This window comes from the organism of the source record quoted next, unplaced genomic scaffold, assembly GCF_019419815.1.
Source record: "Pyrus x bretschneideri cultivar Hongxiangsu unplaced genomic scaffold, Pyrus_bretschneideri_v1 Contig6, whole genome shotgun sequence".
Taxonomy (NCBI): Eukaryota; Viridiplantae; Streptophyta; class Magnoliopsida; order Rosales; family Rosaceae; genus Pyrus; species Pyrus x bretschneideri.
In genome coordinates, this window is record NW_025999798.1 from 9,661,396 (window position 1) to 9,681,269 (window position 19,874).

Sequence of the window (19,874 nt, forward strand, 5' to 3'; positions counted from 1 at the left end):
ACACTTTGGCAGAGTCAATAATGTGATTTAAATTTACCTTTAGCAAAAATCGAACATAAGATATTTCATTTATAAGTAAAGAAAAATACTACTATATGTAATACTAAGTGACATTTAACTTACAAATTTAATTTAAAATTTTAAACACTCTACCATTATCCACAATTTCCTAGTCCCTAGTTCTATTATTTTCCATCTTCGAACGCTTAGCTTCCTCGCCCACAGCTCCAAACGCCATACAAAGTCAATGCAAAATGGTACACACAAAAAATGTTAAAATACTGGAGGGGGTAAAAGTCAATACAAGAAAAAGACAAACTGTAATTAACAAAATGAATTGGAGATAATGGGATATGAGTAATCATATAATGGGATCATCATAAATAAATATATTCGGATTCGTTTCCCTATAAACTATTCGATCCTACAAAGAACAATTGAACGAAGGTAATTTCCTAAATTCACTCCTCACATAGGGATTTCTGTTTAAGTGGTTATAGAGTGGGTTATCTCTCTTACTTCTCTCATATGTTAATTCAAGAAGGCCACAACTTGTAAATCGACTAAAAATGCACTTTAAGACAAGAATGATTACAACAGTTCTACACCAAATAGAATAATTCTTAAAAAATCTCAATGAATAAATACAATAACATTTCATGATAAGCACTATTTTCTTTTCTGACAAACGAGATAATAATTTATATTACATTCATTCAAATTAAATTGATGATAATTCAAACTTAATTGCATAAAAGTAAAGGTAATTTAGGCAAAAGTCAACAAAAACTTTACTATTAAGCCATATATCAATGGAGTATTTTTGTTTTGGACTTAATCAATGATATATTTTTATTAATTAGGCATAGGTCAATAATAAATGCCACATAGGTTTTTAGTCATTATAAATAGTTAGAATTTGACTATTCTATCATTCACTCTCTCTTTCTCTCTTTATAAATGTTATATGGGCTTAATCTATTATAAATATGAATTTAGATCATCTCCAGATCAATTTGTGGAGATCCTCCTAGCTGATGGATCTCATCCATTGATACAAATCAAATGACCAAAATCTCTTATCCTTCCTCTTTTCCCCCTTAACTCTTCTCTTTTTCCCTCACTTCGAAGCTTTCAACCTCAAACCACCAACTCCTCAAATTCCAAATTAAATTCAACCCCACCTCAAAATCAGCCCCAACACTGCCACAACCCACCTAACCCACAACCACCAATTGTAAGTCACTCACCTTACCCAGCCCCACCACCACCGCATCCCTCAGTTGCAAGTCCTTTGACCTTAAAATCTTAGCCGATGTTAATGAAACAACAAAGAGAGGGGTCGTGCAAATCAATGTCTTTTGGTTGCAGAGATCTTTTTCATAACTATGAAAGAATTAGAGTGAGAGAAATCTCAAAGATGAACAAGAAGAAAGAGATCACAAATAAGAAACTAAAACAGTAAAGGATAGTGAAAATAAATCAGACTTAAAGCACAGATGACCTGCAATTGAATTTGGGGTTTGTTAACAACGATGGGGTGTGGGGGTGCGAGGGAGAAATAAAAGTTGAGGGGGAAGAGGATTCGGCCGTTGGATTTCTATTCCTCTAGAACTGATCTTGAGATTATCTGAATCCAATAAATAGTTAAAATATGTATATTTTATCACTCTCTTACCCTATGTTTACATGAAGGAGTCAACTAAAAATAATAATAATAATAATAATAATAATAAGGAACCAGGAAACGGACACTGCATTGTAGTGTTCGAATCCAAATGTAAAAAACAGAACCAGGAAATGGACACTGTATTGTAGTGTCTGAATCCAATTGTTAAAAAACAGAATTAGAAAACGGACACTGCATTATAGTGTTTGAATCTAAATGTAAAAAGCAAAGCTAGGAAACAAACATTGTATTACAGTGTCTGAATCTAAATGTAAAATTAGGAGTCCCGTGAGGTGTGAAGTGTAGGAGACGTGTGAGTGATGAAAAAAAATAGAACCAGGAAACATACACTACAACACAGTGTCTGAATCCAAAAGTGAAAAACAGAACCAGGAAACGGACACTGCATTTGCAGTGTTTGAATCCAAATGTACAAAGGAACATGTAGGAGGCGTGTGAGTGATGGAAAAAACAAAACCAATAAATGGACGCTGCAACTCAGTGTCTGGATCCAAATGTAAAAAACAGAATCAGGAAACAATGCAATGTCTGATCCGTATTGACTTATTCCAAATATAAAACTATAAGAAATAGAGTGTTAGTTGAAGTGGGTGCTAGCTGTAGTTGCAGATTTTGTACTTTTTGTTTATTTTAAAGGCATTTAAGTATCACAATACATGATCAACTTAACATAAATATTGTTGATCTATTATTAATATTGTAACTTTTTATTAATTTTTCACAAAATCACCCTAAAAGTAAATACATCGTGAGAAGTAGTACCATTCCAATCCTCCAATGGTAGGACTAGTTGTTTCATATACAAAATTATACAACAATATTTTTTTAGTAAAATATCAAATAAATAGATTTGTCATGATGCCAAATATTGCATTGAAAGCAATCAAGATTCAAGAAGATTAATAAACACCTACAATATAAAACAATATTATTGTTTTAATAAAAGGAAGAAACATTATAATAAACAATGAAAGCACACCAGGTAGGACCACCTAAAGGACACTTTCTCTCTAAGCAGTAGAAGTGAAGTTGAAGTTGGAACAACTGATCTTTTGAGACAGTAGTGAGGAGCTGAATCCAAACTTCTTATTAACCAAATCAAATTGGAGAAGATTCTCCTCCAATTGATGCCCTCGGATCACAATGGAAGTCCTAGGGGTTGGACTTTGCCCAGCATCAACAAATGACAAACACACCACGTCTTTTTTGACTTGCACCATCGAGTTTGGTCTAGACAGCCTCCAGTACACACTCTCACTCTGCAACACCAAATCAATACTAAGCACGTCGTTCTCTCTGATGTAGGACGAGTTAAAGCATTGTCCGTAAGGCTCTATGTATCCCAATCTAGGAATTGAAGCGGGGAGTAATTTCAGAAATGCCCAACTAAGAGTGTTGAAGATTGCGCTTTCCAACACTGTGTAGGGATTAACGGTGCTAATTTTTGTACTACCATGGCCGTTTTGATCTAAGATGAGTCACAAAGAATTTAACGGCAATGTAAGGTCGTTCATTTTGATAGACGTTACGTTGATGAAATATTCAGCCGAAGGCTTACCTTCCACGTAAGCCAGGGCTGTGGTGAAAGGGTTGAGGAGCAATGAGGTGTAAGTAAGCGAGTTGGACACATCCATACTAGGGAGCAAAACATAAGGGCCGAGACCAAAGAAAATAACAGCCGTATGATTTTGTGGAAGAAGGCAAGCAAATGGCAAACTTTTTGCTGAACCTGAAAGCGAAAGCGAATTGGGATGAAATTCCAATTTTATCCTTGCCAAGTCCAGCGAAACCCTTGATGGTAGTGGGAAGCTTTGCCAAGAGATACATCTGACTACAAATGAAGAGGAAGTTGGGGATTGAGACGAGTTTACCTGGGTGGTGATAACATTCATCAAGGTATACACAGATGAATGTTTTGCAGAAAAATATAAGAACTGAATAAGAAGAAATGTAGAGAGAAAATCAAGAGAATGCAGACTTTATTATTTCTTAGAAAGATGAAAAAGATCATCCCACAATGATTTAATACAAGCTTATATAGCAGCCGAATCTAGCTTGTCAACTAATCTACCAATGTAACTAACTTTTAACAAACTAACATACTACAATAGCTGATGTGGCATTCCTATCTAACTGTGATGATGTGTCAAATGATATGGCAGTAGTCATATATCTTCAACATCCCCCCGTAATCTCAACTGGGATTTTCCAGTTTGAGATTGGATTGACAAATGAGAGATTGTGAAGACCTTTAGTGACGACATCTGCAGTTTGGTCTTCAGTTGGAATGTATAAAACCTCCAAATCTCCTCGTTGCACTCTGTCCCTTACAAAATGGTAATCTGTGTCAATATGTTTTATCCTTGAGTGAAAAACTAGATCTGCACTTAATGCAATGGCAAACATATTGTCACAGTGAATTGTTGGTGGAACTTGTAAGAACATTCCCAAGTCCTTCAATATATTTCGTACCCAAGCTATATCTACTGCAGTATGTGATAAGGCTTTATATTCAGCCTCAACAGAGCTCCTTCACACTGAGTTTTGTTTCTTAGACTGCCAAGAGATTGGATTATTCCCTAAATAAACCACATAACCAATAATTGATCTTCGAGTATTCAAATCTGCAACCCAATCAGAATCTGAAAAAGCATTAAGCTTTGTAATTGTGTTTGCAGAAAAAACAATATTAGTGTTTATAGTTCCTTGGGGATATCGAATAATTCTCTTGACAACTTCAAAATGGATATCAGTTAGTGAAGTCATGAACCAACATACTATATTCACTACAAAGGCAATATCTAGCCTAGTAAAAGTTAGATATTATAAGGAACCCACAATGCTTCTATAGGTGGTTGGGTCTGTCAAAATTTGTCCTTCTGAATGAAGCATTTGATGATAAGGTTTACAAGGAGTGGTTGTAGGTTTACATAAGTCCATTCCTGCTTTGTGAACCAAATCCTTAATGTATTTGGATTGATTAACAAAAACATCTCCATTATATTGAACTTGCAAACTCAAAAAATAAGTAAGCTGACCCATGTCTTTTAACTCAAATACCTTAAAGAGCTCTTAAACCACCTTTTGTATCTTCACAGGATTGGAACCAGTTAAGCTATATGTTAAGATTATAACACCCGGGGGGTGGCGAAGCCATTTTAAACATGCATATAAATAAAATATATAATTAGAAAGAGATATGTCCATGCGGAAACATGTTTAGTGCATACAACTAATCAAGGAATATATGAAGTATTACAATAAAATATATGAATAAAGAAGTGAGTCCTACACTGAGAAGACTCGATGATACCTATCCGGAAATGCCCTGACGACAGGATTGAATTCCTCGATTCTAACTCCTGAAAAAGGTGCAAAACAAAAGGGAGAGTGGACCAAAGTTTATAATAATAATACTAATAATAAGAAAACCATTTTCTTTTCTCAACATAATAACCCCCTATTTTGAAAACACATATATAATACTACCTATAGGTTTTGCTAAAACTCTAGCATGCAGGAAATGTGCGTAGCTGTAAAATCATCCCTAAAAATGATATCAAAACACCCAAAGGCAAATTGGTAAATCTCATCAATACTGTACTTTTTAGGGGTATCATAGGTGCCCGAAGGCAGTACCTGTCCATTATCCGAAGGTGAAGCTGTACGACACTGGGTTACGCTAGTGAAGAAACATGGTAGGCCCCATCACCCGAAGGTGAAAATGTATGATTGCGGGTTACGTCGGAGAAGAAATATATAACATCACACATCGACACTAGCCCTAGGCTAGTGAAGTTGGGGGTATGGCATAAATATCTCATTCCCCATTCGTCCGAAGGCAGTACCTGTCTATCACCCAAAGGTGAAGCTGTACGACACTGGGTTACGCCAATGAAGAAATATGGTAGCTCCATCACCCGAAGGTGAAGCTGTATGACTCTGGGTTACCCCAAAAAAGAAACATATAACATCACACATCAACACTAGTCGTTGATAGTGAAGCTGTCCGACACTGGTTCCACCAGTAAAGCTGAGGGGTATACCATAAGTATCCTTAACTGTGTCCTATGGCCATAGACTTCTATATACTCGTGTTGTGTAGATGTGTTGTATGATAACCCACTAGATATTTATAGAAAACATATCTCAAAAACTCATGCCAAAACGTTAGAGCTCAAAAGCTCAAAACCTCGTCAAATAAAGCTATGCTAATTCATATTCGTAAATCCACCGAATTTCTTACATATAAAAGCAATAGTTCATAACCTTTAGGAGAATGTAAATTAGATAAATCATAAATATTTCGTAAAGCAATTTAAATAAATCATAAATTCTCTATAAACCAAAAATATGGAAATCCGTAAAACATACTTTAAAACATGCTCAAATTATGAAATAAGATATGCATGCAATCCTAATATTTTATATAAACATGCAGGTTTAGAAGGGGTTCATTGACAAATATTCCGCTGCTAGGGAGTCGCTTGAACTAGGAAGAACTAGATCGCCACTAACAATCGTACCTAAACACATACGAGGACCAATTAGTGAAACTCTACTAAAATGATTGAATTTGTGAAAACGGAGTGTGGATTTGGAATCAGGATGTCAAAATTAGTCTATGAGGGGTCTTGGCCGAAACCTGAAAAAGTCAACCCAAAAGTCAACGTTGACTAGTTAATAGTCAACGCTGATCGAAAAGTCAACGGGTTGGGTCAACGATCAACGGGTTGGGTTAACAGTCAATTGGTCGGATCTGGGCTTGGGTTGTAGGGTTGGGCCGATTATTGAGTTAGGCCTAGGTTAGGGTTATTGGGTCAAGCCTTTAGGCCTAAGTTACTGGGTTAAAGGAATTGGGCTTGGGTTAATGGGTTACATGGCCCAAAGGTTTGGGCTGAGTTCAAATTGGGTTGCGGGTCGGCTCGACCTGATTGAGTTCACGGGTCACTGGACCCAACGAAGGAGAAAGCTGGACTTTTAGCCAGGAAATTTCCTCGGCTCCGATTTGGGGTCAAGTCACAATAAAAAATTACCATTTAAACATCAAAATGAAGCTAGACAAGTAAGGAACAAGATTATACCAAATTATAACAAAACAAAACCGATTAATGGCCTGAAATGGTCTGCAACTTGCTAGTTTCCTCGTCGAAATCTGGAAATGGAAGGCAGAGTGCATGCATGTCAAAGATAATGATTTTCTAACCAATTTTTACATGCAGAAAGGTATTTAAGTACCTAGATCGATTCGAGTAAAGCACAACCTCAAAACTTCACAAACTCATCGAAGTTTACATGGAGAAGACAACCGAAATCTGGGCACATACATAAAGATATACACATGAAGTGAGGGCACAACAAAACTCAAATCGACCTTGAACTCACCTCGGTTTTGTTGGATTCCGAGTTAGGTTGCCAATGTTCAAACGTGCATGCAAGGTTGCAATGTTGACAGGGATGAGAGGGAGGAAATAAAGTAAGGATCTGGGGTGCAATCGACCCCTTGAGGCTTGGTTGTCTGTGATAAGTTTGAGAGAAGAAAAGAGGTAAGCTGAAAGAGATGGGGTTATCAAGGTAGGGGGAAGAGAGAAAGATAGAGCTAGTTCAAGAGGATTCCAGAATGTAAGGGAAAAGGGAAACACGGAGAAAATGGGAAATGGGGTATGGGCCCCACGGCCACACAAAATCCTATTTAAAATTATATTAAATAAAATATAGAAATAATATAGTAATATATAGTAAATAATAAGTAATAAAATCATATGTTTAAAAAATTATAAAACCGAAATTTTAGGTCGTTACAAAATATCCATGTAAAAAGGCATTATATATGTCTAATTTTTGCGATTCCAATGATTAATGGCAGCAAGAACTAGAATAATTCTGACAGTGGTATGCCTCACAATAGTACTAAAGGTGTCCAAGTAGTTAATCCCATGTTCTTAAGAAAAACTGTAACGTCCCGCCCCGCTAATTTTTTTCGGAAATACATTTAATGGTTGGCCAAAAATGTCATTGCTACCCCTTCGGTTAACAACCATTCTAACATTTCTTTCTTTGATGATTTTCCATTAAAATTTAATCTCGTTTATTTTACGGTTGCATCTAACTTCTCGTTAGACTACCTACATACCATTTTGAGGGATCAAGCCAATCGTAGTTCACAATTTATTTTTAATTCGTTTATGAAAATATTCAAGTCACTCTCTAACCAATGTAGGCCCACTAGACTTCACTTAGTCTCCTATAGTACTAATTTTAGTATTTAAAACGTTTTGAGACATGTTGACCAAAAGTCAACTCTCAGTCAATGGTAGGGTCCACAACTCTCCGTAATTCTATCTAGAAGATCCGCACATCAGATTTTTGATCCGTAACTTTCTAAGGTCCTTACTATGCTCATAGAACATCATACTAAAATCTTACCACGATCCGACAGTCAGATCTCCGTCAATCACAATTTTTAGTGGCGGTCAATGTTTTATTTTACAAACTTACAAATCCAATTGGGGAAGATCCATACATTAGATTCCCGATCCATAAGTTTCTATGGTGCTCAAATATTATGTACTATAATGTATCAAAGTTTGATGATAATCCAACGGTCGAATCGTCGATTGCTATAATATTCAAGTGTCAGACCTTAACGAAATTGTACTCAAACAATGGAATTCCGTTAATTGGATGTCCAATATGGAATCAAGGCATCAAAATTTAGCTTAGGGTGGTCAAGGGGTGCTTTGGCCCACACGCCACCACACACAACGGTCAACCGCCCTGATTTGCCAGAAATTCAACTAACTCCAAAAATTATAAAATTTTACAGAATTGTATATCTCAATGAAAAGAGCAAATTTCATACCTGTGACCAAGGCCAATTTGGCCTAGAAAGGTCCCAATTTCACTCGAACTCACCAGAAACCCAAGAAATTGGTGGCTTCGATCCTTTACCTTCAGTGCTCTGCCACCCCTATAGTTGTTTGGGCTTTGTTCCAAACCTCATGAGGAGTAGTTTGATGTTGGTGGTCGAACTATCTTAAAAAATGGAGGAATTTAGTCGTACACCTCACGAACCCGCCTGTGAGTTTATCACGAAATCAAACCAATTTAACTCCATTTTTTTGATGAAATTGGAAGAGAAAGGGGTGCTAGGTCAATCCCAGGGGATGTGTGGCTTCTAATCGCTGGAGAAATATTTTGAAAGGGCGTCGGAAACCATGGCTTTTGCCAGGTTGGGCCGCCGGTTAAAGGATGACCGGGTTTGGCTGGGTTGTTACCCTCCCCCCCTCGGTTCCTCTTCTTTTCTTCCCTCTTCCCTCTCCTTTCTCTTCTCTCTCCTTTCTCCTATTTGTCATTCGTCCATCCTTCTTCTCTTTCTCCCCGATTGGGTAACCCCCCTTATTCTTCCTTCTTCCCTTTTTTTCGTTTTTTTTTTCTTCTTTCCCCTGTCTGTCATTCGTCCATCCTTCTTCTCTTTCTCCCCGATTGGGTAGCCCCCCTTATTCTTCCTTCTTCCCTTTTTTCGTTTTTTTTTTCTTCTTTCCCCTCATCCCCGTTCATCCATCATCTTCCTCCCTTTTCTTTTTATTCCTTTTTCTTTTTCTAATTGGTCCCTTCCCAATTTAATGGGAACCCAAAATTTCAATTTTATTTAAGAACTTCTAACGTCCGTAACTTTTCGTTTCTCGTTCCAATGGACAAACGGTTTTTGCCTACGCGCTCGTAAGATCGTCCTCTATTCAAATATATCAAGAATATGATAAAATATGTCCTCGTATAATTACATTGAGCCAACTAGGGCATTTTTTCTTTTCACTTATCGAACAAATATCCGCCGTAAATATAAATACGTCTTAACCACTAATACGACTACAAAATACTTAATTTAATAATCAAAATCAGGAACGGGATTTCATATTTCCCCTCTGAAATATTCTTAACCATTTAGTGATTCATTTCCCTACTTTGCCCACATATTCATAAATATGAATATCAATTTCATATACTTAAATGTTTTCAGGATATTACATTCGACCCCTATTAAAATAAATCTCGTCCACGAAATTTCTACCATCGATTAACGAAAAGGAATTTAAAGCTAATCCCACCATTCCATTTATAGTAAAATCATAACCTCAGTCTACGATTTTATTCAAGCTCAAAATAAAACAAAAAAAAAATCAACCAATAAATCATCGTGATTCTCACCCATATACTCAGATTCCCAGCAACATTTATTTGCAGAATCAATATCAGAAATTCTAGCCACATTCACTGGCGATACCAAACATCATAAAAATTTTGCCCTATTCATTTTTGGGCAAAACAATTACCATATTTTCCCATCGTAGCCATTATCAGCCAAATAACTATCAGAATTTCACATACTTAAATTTTCCAGCCATAAATATCATTGGCAAAACAACAATTTCATCACCGTTTTCTTTTATCCCAATAAGTGACTAGCAACTGGAAAAGATTGTAATATACCTGGTCGATACACACCATATTGATGACTCATTCTCACAACCCACACATGGAGCTTTTCTCCTGGAAACTCTGGGTCTTTGTGCCCATTCAATTATTTCTCCACATTTCATGAGTCATTTTGCCCAAATCAACATTCACGGGCCACTTTACCCAATCAAACATCCACATGTCATTTTGCCCAATCAAACATCCACGGGCCATTTTGCCCAATCAAACATTCCTCCCATTCCACAGGCCATCACGCCCAAATTAACATCCACGGGCCTTTTTGCCCAAATCAACATCCACGGGCCTTTTCCACCCAAATCAACTTTCATGGGCCTTTTCGCCCAATTCAACATTTCTCAATTGCACAGGTATAATACGACTTTTCCATCTACTTGTCACAATTTCACAATCATCTTAGTGTTCAAAATCTTAATAATGAATAACATAATATCAACTTAATTCAAGAGTAATCCGAAAACTTTAAATCAAACGCTCATTCTTATAGCTATACATAAAATATGACATTTTAAAATTTTCTACTCATACTCAATTCAATTCACTTCATAGTGATCCACAATATAGGTATTTCACATAAATTCCTCATTAGTCAAAGAACTTATGAAATAGTGCAAAATCAATGCAATTCACATCCACAACCATCAATAATATTGCATATTGTAAGGTAGGATCATTTGCTCTGATACCATTTGTAACGCCCTGCCCCGCCTCGCCAATTTTTTTCAGAAATACATTTAATGGTAGGCCAAAAATGTCATTGTTACCTTTTAGGTTAACAACCATTCTAACATTTCTTTCTTTGAAGATTTTCCACTAAAATTTATTCTCATTTATTTTATGGTTGCATCTAACTTCTCGTTAGACTGCCTACGTACCCTTTTGAGGGATCAAGCCAATTGTAGTTCACAATTCATTTTTAATTCATTTATGCAAATATTCAAGTCATTCTCTAACCAATATAGGCCCACTAGACTTCACTTAGTCTCTTGTAGTACTAATTTTATTATTTAGAACATTTTGAGACATGTTGACCAAAAGTCAACACTCGGTCAACGTAGGGTCCACAACTGTCTGTAATTTGATCTAGAAGATCCACACATCAGATTTTAGATCCATAACTTCCTAAGGTCCTTACTATGCTCATAGAACCTCCTAAAATCTTACCACGATCCAACGGTTGGATCTCTGCCAATCATAATTTTCAGTGGCGGTCAACGTTTTATTTTATGAACTTACAAATCCAATTTGGGAAGATCCATATGTTAGATTCTTGATCCGTAAGTTTCTATGGTCCTCAAATATTATGTACTATAATGTATCAAAGTTTGGTGACGATCCAACTGTCGGATCGTCGATTGTTATACTATTGAAGTGTCGGACCTTAACGAAATTATACTCAAACAATGGAATTTTGTTAATAGGATGTCAAATATGGAATTAGGCCATCAAAATTTAGCTTAGTATGGTTAGGGGGTGCCTCGGCCCACACACCGCCGTACATGGATGCCGGCCTCCTTGACTCGCCGTAAAATTCAACTAACTCCAAAAATTATAAAATTTTACAGAATTGTATATCTCAATGAGTAGAGCAAGTTTCATACCTGTGACCAAGGCCAATTTGGTCGGGAAATGCCCCAATTTCACTCGAACTCACCGGAAACCTTAGAAATAGGTGGCTTTGATCCTTCATCTCCAGTTCTCCGCCACCCCTATAGTTGTTTGTGCTTTGTTCCAAACCTCATGAGAAGTGGTTTGATGGGGGTGGTCGACTGTACTACCTTCAAAAATGGAGGTGTACGGCGAACCTGCGGGTGAATTTATCACAAAATCAAACGAATTTAACTCGGGCTTTTTTTTATTTTTTTATTTTTTTATATGAAGTTGGAAGAGGAAAGGGTGCTAGGTCAATTCCAGGTGATGTGTGGCTTCTAATCACTGGAGAAATCGCCTGAAAGGGCGTCGATACCATGACTTTCGTCGAGTCGGGCCGCAGGTTAAGGGATGACCCGGTTTTGCTGGGTTGTTACCACCACCCCCTCCCCCCCCCCCCCCCCCCCCCCCCCAAAAAAAAAAACAAAAAATCCTCTCCTTTTTTTCCCTCTCCTTTCTCCTGTCCATCATTGGTCCCTTCATCTTCTTTTTCTCCCTGATTGGGTAGCCCCCCTTCTTCTTCTTTCTTCCATTTTTTCATTTTTTTTTTCTTCTTTCCCCTCCTTCCCGTTCGTCCATCCTCCTCCTGCCTTTTTTTTTTTTTTCCTCTAATTGGTCCCTTCCCAATTTAATGGGAACCCAAAAATATTAAATGTCTATTTTATTTAAGAACTTCTAACGTCCGTAACTTTTCATTTATCGTTCCAATGAACAAACGGTTTTTGTCTACATGCTCGTAGGATCGTCCTCTATCCAAATATATCAAGAATATGATAAAATATGTGAGGATAAAATACATCCTCGTATAATTAAATTGAGCCAACTAAGGCATTTTCATCTGTTCACTTATCGAACAAATATCCGCTGTAAGTATAAATACATCGTAACCACTAATACGACTACAAAATACTTAATTTAATATTCAAAATCAGGAACAGGATTTCACATTTCCCCACTGAAATATTCTTAACCATTTAGTGATTCATTTCCCTACTTTGCCCACATATTCATAACTATGAATATCAATTTCATATACTTCAATTTTTTCAGGATATTACAAAAACCTTGGGCTACAAGCCTTGCTTTATACCTTGAAACACTACTCCAAAGGTGAGAAATACTGGCAAAGAATAACAAACCCATTCAAACCATCTCCAATCCTTGAGTTAAAACTTAAAAATTTTAACTCAGAAGGTTTTAGCCCGAGATTAATAAAAAAAGAATTTAAGAATTTTTTTTCTTAAAGTAACTTAAAAAAAATAATTATGTAGACTATCTTAATTTAATTTTATGAATATGAAACTCGTGGAACACTATGAAAAAAATACTTTAGCCGTTGGATTTAAATTTGAACCGTTTTTTTTTTACCGTTGGATTTGATCATAGTAGATCTTAGCCCACTAACCCAAGGGAATCCTAACCTAAATGAGTTTTGGGTTAAAACTCATATTTGCCCCCAAGGATTTGAGCAAATTATGGGAGATTTAGAACCTAAAATTTGTGTTTCACTCTAAGGGTTGGAGTTGGTCTCAGAAAATCATAGGATCAGTCAAAGTTTTACTCTAAAAGTCATCTCTTTAAAATGAAGTTTTCATAGTAATACTATGTAGACCAAATTAATGAATAAACTAAATTGGTGCCGCTAGATTAGGTTTATGAAAGTTCAAAGAACATAAATACTGATTTTGTGTACAATCATTTAACATTATACAAAAATAAAGTGAAGTAAGTAATGCTATGTATACCAATTTTTTAGGTCAAATTTGCAAATCATATAATTTGTGACGAACAAAAAATCATTCAGACCCAAGGCCCTAGTTCTTCCGGTCAAAAAAAAAAAACGCTTCTACTCTCCAATACCTCACAACCTTCAAGCAGAGAACCCCTCTAGTGCCCCTAAAACTGACCATAGATCTTGGTGGTGAGTTATTCTGGGTTGACTGCAAGAAAGACTTTGTCTCCTCCACCTACAAGCCTTCCCGCTGCCACTCCGCCCAATGCTCTCTTGCAAACTCCAAGTCTTGTCACGACTGCAACTCGCCTCCGGTGAGACCAGGCTGCAACAATAATACCTGCGTCCTCATGCCAGCCAACACAATAATTAGGTAAGGAGGCAATTTTAATCAGCTAGGTCTAGACCGCCTGGCCCTCCACTCCACAGATGGGTCACAACCTGGACGACTAGTTTCCCACCCCAACTTTCTTTTCGTTTGTGGCGAAACATTTCTCTTGACACAACTAGCCAATGGCGTCACCGGTATGGCTGGTCTCGGCAGGGCTAAAATCGGGCTTCCATCCCAATTCGCCTCCGCTTTTAGTTTCCATAGAAAATTTGCTTTTTGCTTGAGCTCCTCAACCAGTTCAAATGGTGTCGTTTTCTACGGGAACGGGCCTTATGTGCTGAATCACAACGTTTTGTCGGAGTCGCTTGTTTACACTCCATTGCTCCTCTACCATTACTCCACCGGACCCGCTTACATGGAAGGCCAAGCTTCTTCAGACTATTTCATTAACGTAAAGTCCATCAAAATCAACGACGAGACCGTGCCGTTAAACACTTCCTTGCTAGTCATTAAAGAATACGGCTACGGAGGCACAAAGATTAGCACCGTCAACCCTTACACGGTGTTGGAGAACACAATCTACACCGCGTTTGTGGATTTGTTTCTCAAAGAAGTCCCTGCTCACATTCCTAGGGTTGCACCAGTGGAGCCTTTCGGAGCTTGCTTCAACTCAACCCGCATCGGAAGGACACGTGTCGGGCCAGCTGTGCCTACCGTCGACTTTGTGCTGCAGAGTGGGAGTGTATACTGGAGGTTCTTGGGAGCAAACTCAATGGTGCAAGTGAACGAGGAGGTTTTGTGTTTAGGGTTTGTGGATGCTGGGTTGAGCCCTAGTAACCCAATGACCTCAATTGTGATCGGAGGGCTTCAGTTAGAGGAAAATTTTTTGCAGTTTGATTTGGCTGCGTCTAGGCTTGGGTTCTGTAACTCGCTCTTGTCTGGACCGACAACTTGTGCTGATTTCAACTTCACATCTATTGCTTAGAGACAAAGAGAACGCCAAAATTATTCGTGTCTTTGCCAGTGTAGCTCGTGGCTAGCTGGCCATGTAGTGATCAGATAATAATTTATATTGTGTTTTTTTTTTTTCTTCCAAGTGTTTTATGAAGTTTTTTGAATATGAGTTTGGACATCAATGAGTCTTTTCTTAAAAAAAAAAATTAAATAAATAAAAATTGTTCTCTAGTCTCAAATAATATGTAGAAATGTTGACAATATTGATATCTAAGGTATTTTGATGGAATCAAAATAATTTAAAAATTAATTATGCATGTCGTATCTTGAAGAAACTATTATGCATCTATATATGAAAAATGTTTATAATTTTATGTTCTATGTAATAGAATTCAAGATCGAGATGATAGAAAACTGAAAAGGGAGACGATCTGACCTAGTTGTGATCCACTAAGTATTGGAATCTATGAAAACTGTCCAGGTGAGGTAACCCTTGCTTGCCAAGATGCACACAATACCGTTGTACTCCCTGCACTCCATCACTAGCATTAACAAATTCAAGATAATATTTGTTCGGGGGCAAGGATTTTCCCCTCACACAGGTCCCCGGGGGTTTGACACTTGGTTGGTTGTCGGGCTTGGTTCTTGTTGGGTATGCTGCAAGACAGATTAGTAGTTAGTCTTGAAAGGTGCATTTCTAGGGTCTTAGGTGTAGGCCTTGAGGCTCACAATCAAAACTAACAACGATCTTGGGGTGCCACTGCTATCTCAGTATAACAAATGTTGAATAGATGTGATTTAAGTCGATTACTTGCGCTCCAAGTTACTTAAACTTCTTGTTATCAAAGGATTGTCACAAATGGGTCAAGTAACAAGGACTTTAAGTTTATAATCTTGTATGTTCAAAATGAAGGGAGTTCAGGGCCCTTTTAACCATTTCCTCGAACACAATTTGTTCCTTGTGAAAACATGTTTGTTAAGTTAACCATATTTGAATGCAAATGGACTTTTAGGTAGAAAACAGTTGGAAATAACTTGAATACATGTTAAAAAGTACATTAAGCGATAGATCTACTAAATGGAAGTACAAAACAAAGAGACTCAGGCAAGATTTCACCTTGTCGGGCAAGGTTAAACTTCTTGCAGCTACTTATCTTTTAGTTTATAGAGGTTGTAAGCTAAAAGAGATGGATGGTAAACAAGTTTTACATGAGGGAATCGATACTACAACACTAAAGGAAGGTAGTAGAGCTTTTACACTAGACAAAAGATAGCTTTTCTAAGGGAGTTATAGCTAAAAGGACTAAATCTGGACAAGTTTCAGTTTTCTGGGTCCGAACTGGCTTGGGAGCAGAGTTTGTGTATTGATTGATTGATTGATTGTTTGAGTGTCATTGCCTCTGATGTCTCTTTCCCCTTTTATAGACAATTTAGCCAGACTGCTTTAGCTTCACTCTTGGCGGAGGGCTCTCGAAGGGCAGTGAGTCATCGTCTATTTACTTGTAATGCCACTAGAAAGTGTTTTTTCGCTGGTAGTGAGCTGGTCTCTGTCATTTGTCACTTCAATCATAGGTACATGGCTTATGCCTTGGATGAGAAGGCTTCAGTTTTCTTCAGGCCTCATTGCTGGGCTTCGGGCAAGTTCAACTTGTTTTGGCGCCTTTGGGCCTTCCTTAATGCAAAGCCCAATGTTTAAATATCAACCCAAACAATATCTACATGACATGCCAATATATATATATATATATATATATATATATATATGATGTAGATCAGATGGTAGAATGAAGTGTTCATAAATCACCGCTTAGTTGTGACATATGATAAAATTTAAAGACATAAATCAGCCAACAATGATATAAAAAGAAGATCAAAATTAGGCTTAGATATCATAATAACACTCAGAGAAAGTATGAAACAATAATCTAGGGAGAGAAAGTAGTGAGAGAATGAAGAAAATGATGTATGTTTTCCTGATTAATTAAGGAATAAAATGTTTGATATTTTGTTAATTGTTTAATTTAAATCCTATTACTCCCAAGGATCCTAGGGCTAAGAGAGATTATAAATAAGATCTTTATGAGTGTTTTTTTTTTATCTTATCAATTATCAATCAATAAACTTTGATGTTTATATAATACTTTTTTGTGGATTGATTCTAGATTTTTTTGTTCTTTTAGAATGTTGTTGAATAACCATTTTAATGATGCGTCAATGTGTCATATCTTACCTCGGTTTACCTTTTCTCATGGACATGTTGATTGACCATGTCATGAGAGAAAGTGTATGTGCATGAGAGAGAGATGTGAAGGTTTGGTGGTGGTGGAAGGAGTTTTGTACGGTTGTAAGTGGGCGGGGGTGGGTTTGGAGCTATAGATCTCTCTGTCTCTTTCAATTATTAACATATCCACATATATGAGAAATATGAATGTATGACTGTGAAGAAATGAATGTTAAGAACACACAAAGAGAGAGATTGAATCTTCAAGAGAAAGCTATTGTATTGAAATGAGACTTAATGATACACAATGAAGCATGCACAAATTATATAGCCTGCAATAGCTTGCGGTATAAGATAAGTTAGCACACCAATTCTAACAAACTTAAACAACTAACTGTTAAGCTGGCATTGATGATCGGGCATTGCTGAGTTGTCCAGGTATTGTCAACACTCCCCACTCATTCTGAGCTGGGATTTCCAGGCTTCAGATTGTAAAAATGTCTAATAAAGGCAAGACTATGAAGACCTTTTGTAAGAACATCAGTAGTTTGTTCTTCAGTAGGAATATACATCACCTCAAGATCACCTTTCTGCACTCTCTCCCTTACAAAATGATAATTTGTATCTAAGTTCTTTATTCTTAAGTGAAACACTGGATTTGAACTTAATGCAATGACTAACAAATTATCATAGTGAATTACAGGTGGTTGAGACAAAAAAAACAATTCAAATCTTTCAAAATTTGCCTAACCTAAGCAATGTCTGTAGTTATGCGTGCAAAGACCTTATATTCAGCCTCTGTAGAGCTTCTAGACACAGAAGTCTGTTTCTTCGATTGCCAAGAGATAGGGCTATTTCCAAGATATACAACATAACCTATAACTGATCTTCTAGTATTAAGATCAGTTGTCCAATCAGAGTCAGAAAAAGTTGTGAGATGAACTTGTGACTGAGAAGAATATACAATCCCATGTTGCAATGTACCTTGAAGGTATCTAAGAATTCTTTTAACATCACTAAAATGAATATCAGTGGGAGAATTCATGTACTGACGCATTGCAATTACTGTAAATGCAATGTCATGTCTTGTAAAAGTTAAGTATTGTAATGAACCATCAATGCTTTTATATGTGCTGGGATCTTCAAGTAACTTTCCATTAGTCATCATCATTTGATTGTGTGGTTTACAAGGAGTTGTAGCAGGTTTTCAAGAGTCCATTCCTACCTTATGAACCAAGTCTTTTATGTACTTTGACTAATTAACAAAGATGTCCCCATTTGACTTGTATTGTATTTGTAAACCAAGAAAGTATGTAAGTTGTCCCAAGTCTTTCAAATCAAACACAGTAGACAACTCTTGAATCACAATTTCAATTTTACTCACATTTGATCCAGTCAAGATTATATCATCAACATAAAACAAGAGTATGATGTTATATGTGGCATCAGTTTTCATGAATAAGCTGATTTCAGAGACTGATGAAGTGAACCCCATTGCTAACAAATAGCTAGTGAATTTAGAATTCTAGGCCCTTGGTGCCTATTTGAGGCCATATAAGAATTTGAACAATTTACACACATGATTTGGATGACTTGGATCAATGAAACCCTAAGGCTGCTTCATGTAAACTTTTTTCTACAAATCACCATGCAAGAATGCATTTTTAATATCAAGTTGTTTCATTTCCCAATGATTCATTGTTGCCAAAGCAAGAATAACTCTCATAGTTGTATGTCTTACAACTGGACTAAAAGTATCTGAATAGTCTACATTATGCTCTTGTGAAAAACCTTGAGCCACAAGTATTGCTTTATACCTGGAAATACTACCACTAGGATTTTTCTTCACCTTATACACCTACTTGCTTCCAACTATTGACCTATTATCAGGAGCAGACACTAAAGACCAAGTACTTTGTACTCTCAATGAATCATGCTTTTCTTGCAATGCCTTCTGCCAATGTGAAATAGATGCAGCTTTTCGAAAACATGAAGGTTCTGAAGAATCTGCAATGTCTGAGATAAAAGAAAAACCTCCAACAAATGGATCATCATTTGTTATCTGAAAAGTGTCTAACTCAGGAAATTTAGCAACCAATGCTGCATAATTTTTCCTCTGTATAATACCAGACTTCAACCTTGTCACCATTAAATGCTCAAGTACATTTGATGGATTAATTGTTGATTCAGATGAAGATTCAATTAATGGATAGATGGGAAGAATTACCTCTAGTTATGAATTGTTGTGGATAGGCAACATAAGTGATCTGTCAGGTGATGTACTAGAGTGATGGTGATGGGGAGATTGAAGTTCAGAATTTTGAGGTGCTAATGAACCTGAAAACTGAGACCTTGAATCACTAGAAATTGAGAGTCTGATGAATTAGACAAATCTGAGTATGAATTAATCTCTGTAGCTGACATACTCTCTGTCTTAATATGTTGATGATGAACTTGTTATAGCTTTTGGTAATTGTATCATAATAGGCCTTGAGTTTTGTTGATGTGAAGATGTACACTGCTGTGATCCTGAAGACTGTTTAATTCTATAAGGGAACACCTCTTCATCATGCACTACATGTCTAGAAATAACTAACTTTCCAAAACTTATATTGTAACATGATACTCCCATATAACTCATCACATATCCTAAAAACACACATTGAGCTATCCTAGGTTGTAATTTGTTTTCATTATATGGTCTCACAAATGGGTACACAGTTGTGCCAAATATCTTCAAATATTGAATCTCAGGTTCTTGTCCATTTAACAATTGGTAAGGTGATTTCATATTCAATAC

General features: G+C 36.8%; 1 protein-coding gene and 1 pseudogene across 1 annotated transcript; one reads left to right on the forward strand and one right to left on the reverse strand.

The window, feature by feature from the left end:
• Positions 1-2,700: 2,700 nt before the first annotated feature.
• Positions 2,701-4,096, reverse strand: LOC125471492 (annotated as a pseudogene).
• Positions 4,097-13,680: 9,584 nt separating this feature from the next.
• Positions 13,681-14,925, forward strand: LOC103954179 (probable aspartic proteinase GIP2). Its single transcript, XM_009365986.2, has one exon. It carries the CDS (start codon positions 14,096-14,098, stop codon positions 14,882-14,884), a length of 789 nt encoding a protein of 262 aa, XP_009364261.2. The 5' UTR covers positions 13,681-14,095; the 3' UTR covers positions 14,885-14,925.
• Positions 14,926-19,874: the final 4,949 nt, after the last annotated feature.

Coding starts and splice junctions, on each gene's coding strand:
- LOC103954179 (XM_009365986.2), top strand. CDS start 14,096: ATGGCTGGTCTCGGCAGGGCTAAAATCGGGCTTCCATCCCAATTCGCC.